General features: G+C 47.0%; 1 protein-coding gene across 1 annotated transcript in view; it reads right to left on the bottom strand.

Moving 5' to 3' along the window:
• LOC107082924 (ras-related protein Rab-40B-like) overlaps nt 1–357 on the bottom strand; it is a 10,960-nt gene extending 10,603 nt beyond the window's left edge. The window contains exon 1 of the mRNA XM_015371821.1: nt 35–357. Within this exon, the coding sequence (XP_015227307.1) occupies nt 35–182 (148 nt within the window). The 5' untranslated portion in view covers nt 183–357. The remainder of the gene's footprint in view (nt 1–34) is intronic.
• Nucleotides 358–1,412: the final 1,055 nt, after the last annotated feature.

Here is a 1,412-nt window from a genome sequence, read left to right as displayed (position 1 = left end):
CCCCTCTGACCCCCCAGCACCCCCCCTGACTCACCCAGGCTGTACCCGTAGGGGGCCTCGCTGGCTCCGTCCTGCAGGCTCTCCAGGATCTCTCCCTTCCCCACGTCGCTGTCTCCCACCAGCAGGAACTTGAGCAGGAAGTCGTAGGTTCGGACCGGACTGGTTCTGGTTCTGCTGCTCATCCTCGCAGCTTGTTTCCCATCATGAGCTGTGCCTCCTCCTCCTGTCCAGAGGAAGGGGAGTAACTGAGGGCCCGGGGCCCCTGCTTAAGGGCCTGGCCCCCCCGCCCCCATCGGTCTGCTTGCTAAACGGTTCTGGTTCTGGACTGGTGTATAGACCCAGACCAGCTGGCGGGTCTGTGGGCTCTGATCCCAGCCTCCCTGCTGCAGAGGAGACCGGGGATGGAGCTGCTTGCTTTCATCTGATTGGCCCAAATATCAGTTGCTAGGGCAACCCGGAGCCCTGATTGGAGGAGAGGAACATCAGTCAGAGGAGCCGCTCTCTGTGGAGCAGAGATCAAGGTAGAAAAGTTCAGATCAGGTTTACCGGGAAGGATTTCAAAATAAAACTTTATTTGAATTTGGAAATTGGAAGAAAAACATTCAGTTGGTCAGATTGGCAGGGAGTCAACAGCCAGACCTCTCAGGTCTGCTGGATCAGAACCAAACATGGAGAAGCAGCTTTAACTTCTTCTGCTCCCCTGATCTGGAAGAAACTCCCAGAAAACAGGAAAAGCTCTGAAAGCCTCAAAGGATTTAAATTAAAAACATGTTAGTTTAGTTTAGAGCGACCGGAGTGAGAGATGTAAACAAATCAGAATTAAGTCAAACTTTCCTTTCATTGTTTATAAATCATTGAATAATTCATTCTTTAATTGATCCTGCAGTGTTCTCCGCTGTTTGTCCTTTTACTAAATGTTGCCATTTTCACACATTGTTGGTTCCCCTCATTTAATTAAACAAATGTTCACAGAAATCAGTCTAATCAAAGCATTGAATTAAAATCTTCGAGTTTAATCTGATTGGAAATCAGCAGCTTTCAGAGGATTATCTAAGAGAAAAGATCCCATATTTATCCCAGTAAAGCAGCAATAAGAGGGATTTTTTACCTGATTATTGATGCATAGCTAGGAGGGGGGATTTACCATTAGGCAGGTGCCTAGGGCCCCAAGTTCCTGGGGGCCCCATAAAACTCTGTTTACATGTATAGTTAATACAACTATTCCTTATTTTTGCACATTATGTTTTTGATAAAAAGAACGCTGATAATATTAAGTGTGTCTCAGCCCCCCCCCTTTCGTGTCCACCATATTGGATCAGTCCATTTGCTGCACATGTTCAGAAAGGTCCAAACAGACAGCAGCAAACCATTTGAAAACAAACCATGCAAAGAGCAGTGTTGCCAACTTAGCG

This window comes from Cyprinodon variegatus, unplaced genomic scaffold, assembly GCF_000732505.1.
Source record: "Cyprinodon variegatus isolate N-32 unplaced genomic scaffold, C_variegatus-1.0 Scaffold65, whole genome shotgun sequence".
NCBI classification, from domain to species: domain Eukaryota; kingdom Metazoa; phylum Chordata; class Actinopteri; order Cyprinodontiformes; family Cyprinodontidae; genus Cyprinodon; species Cyprinodon variegatus.
Note: the sequence above shows the minus strand (reverse complement) of the source record. Positions and strands in the feature narration are given on the sequence as shown.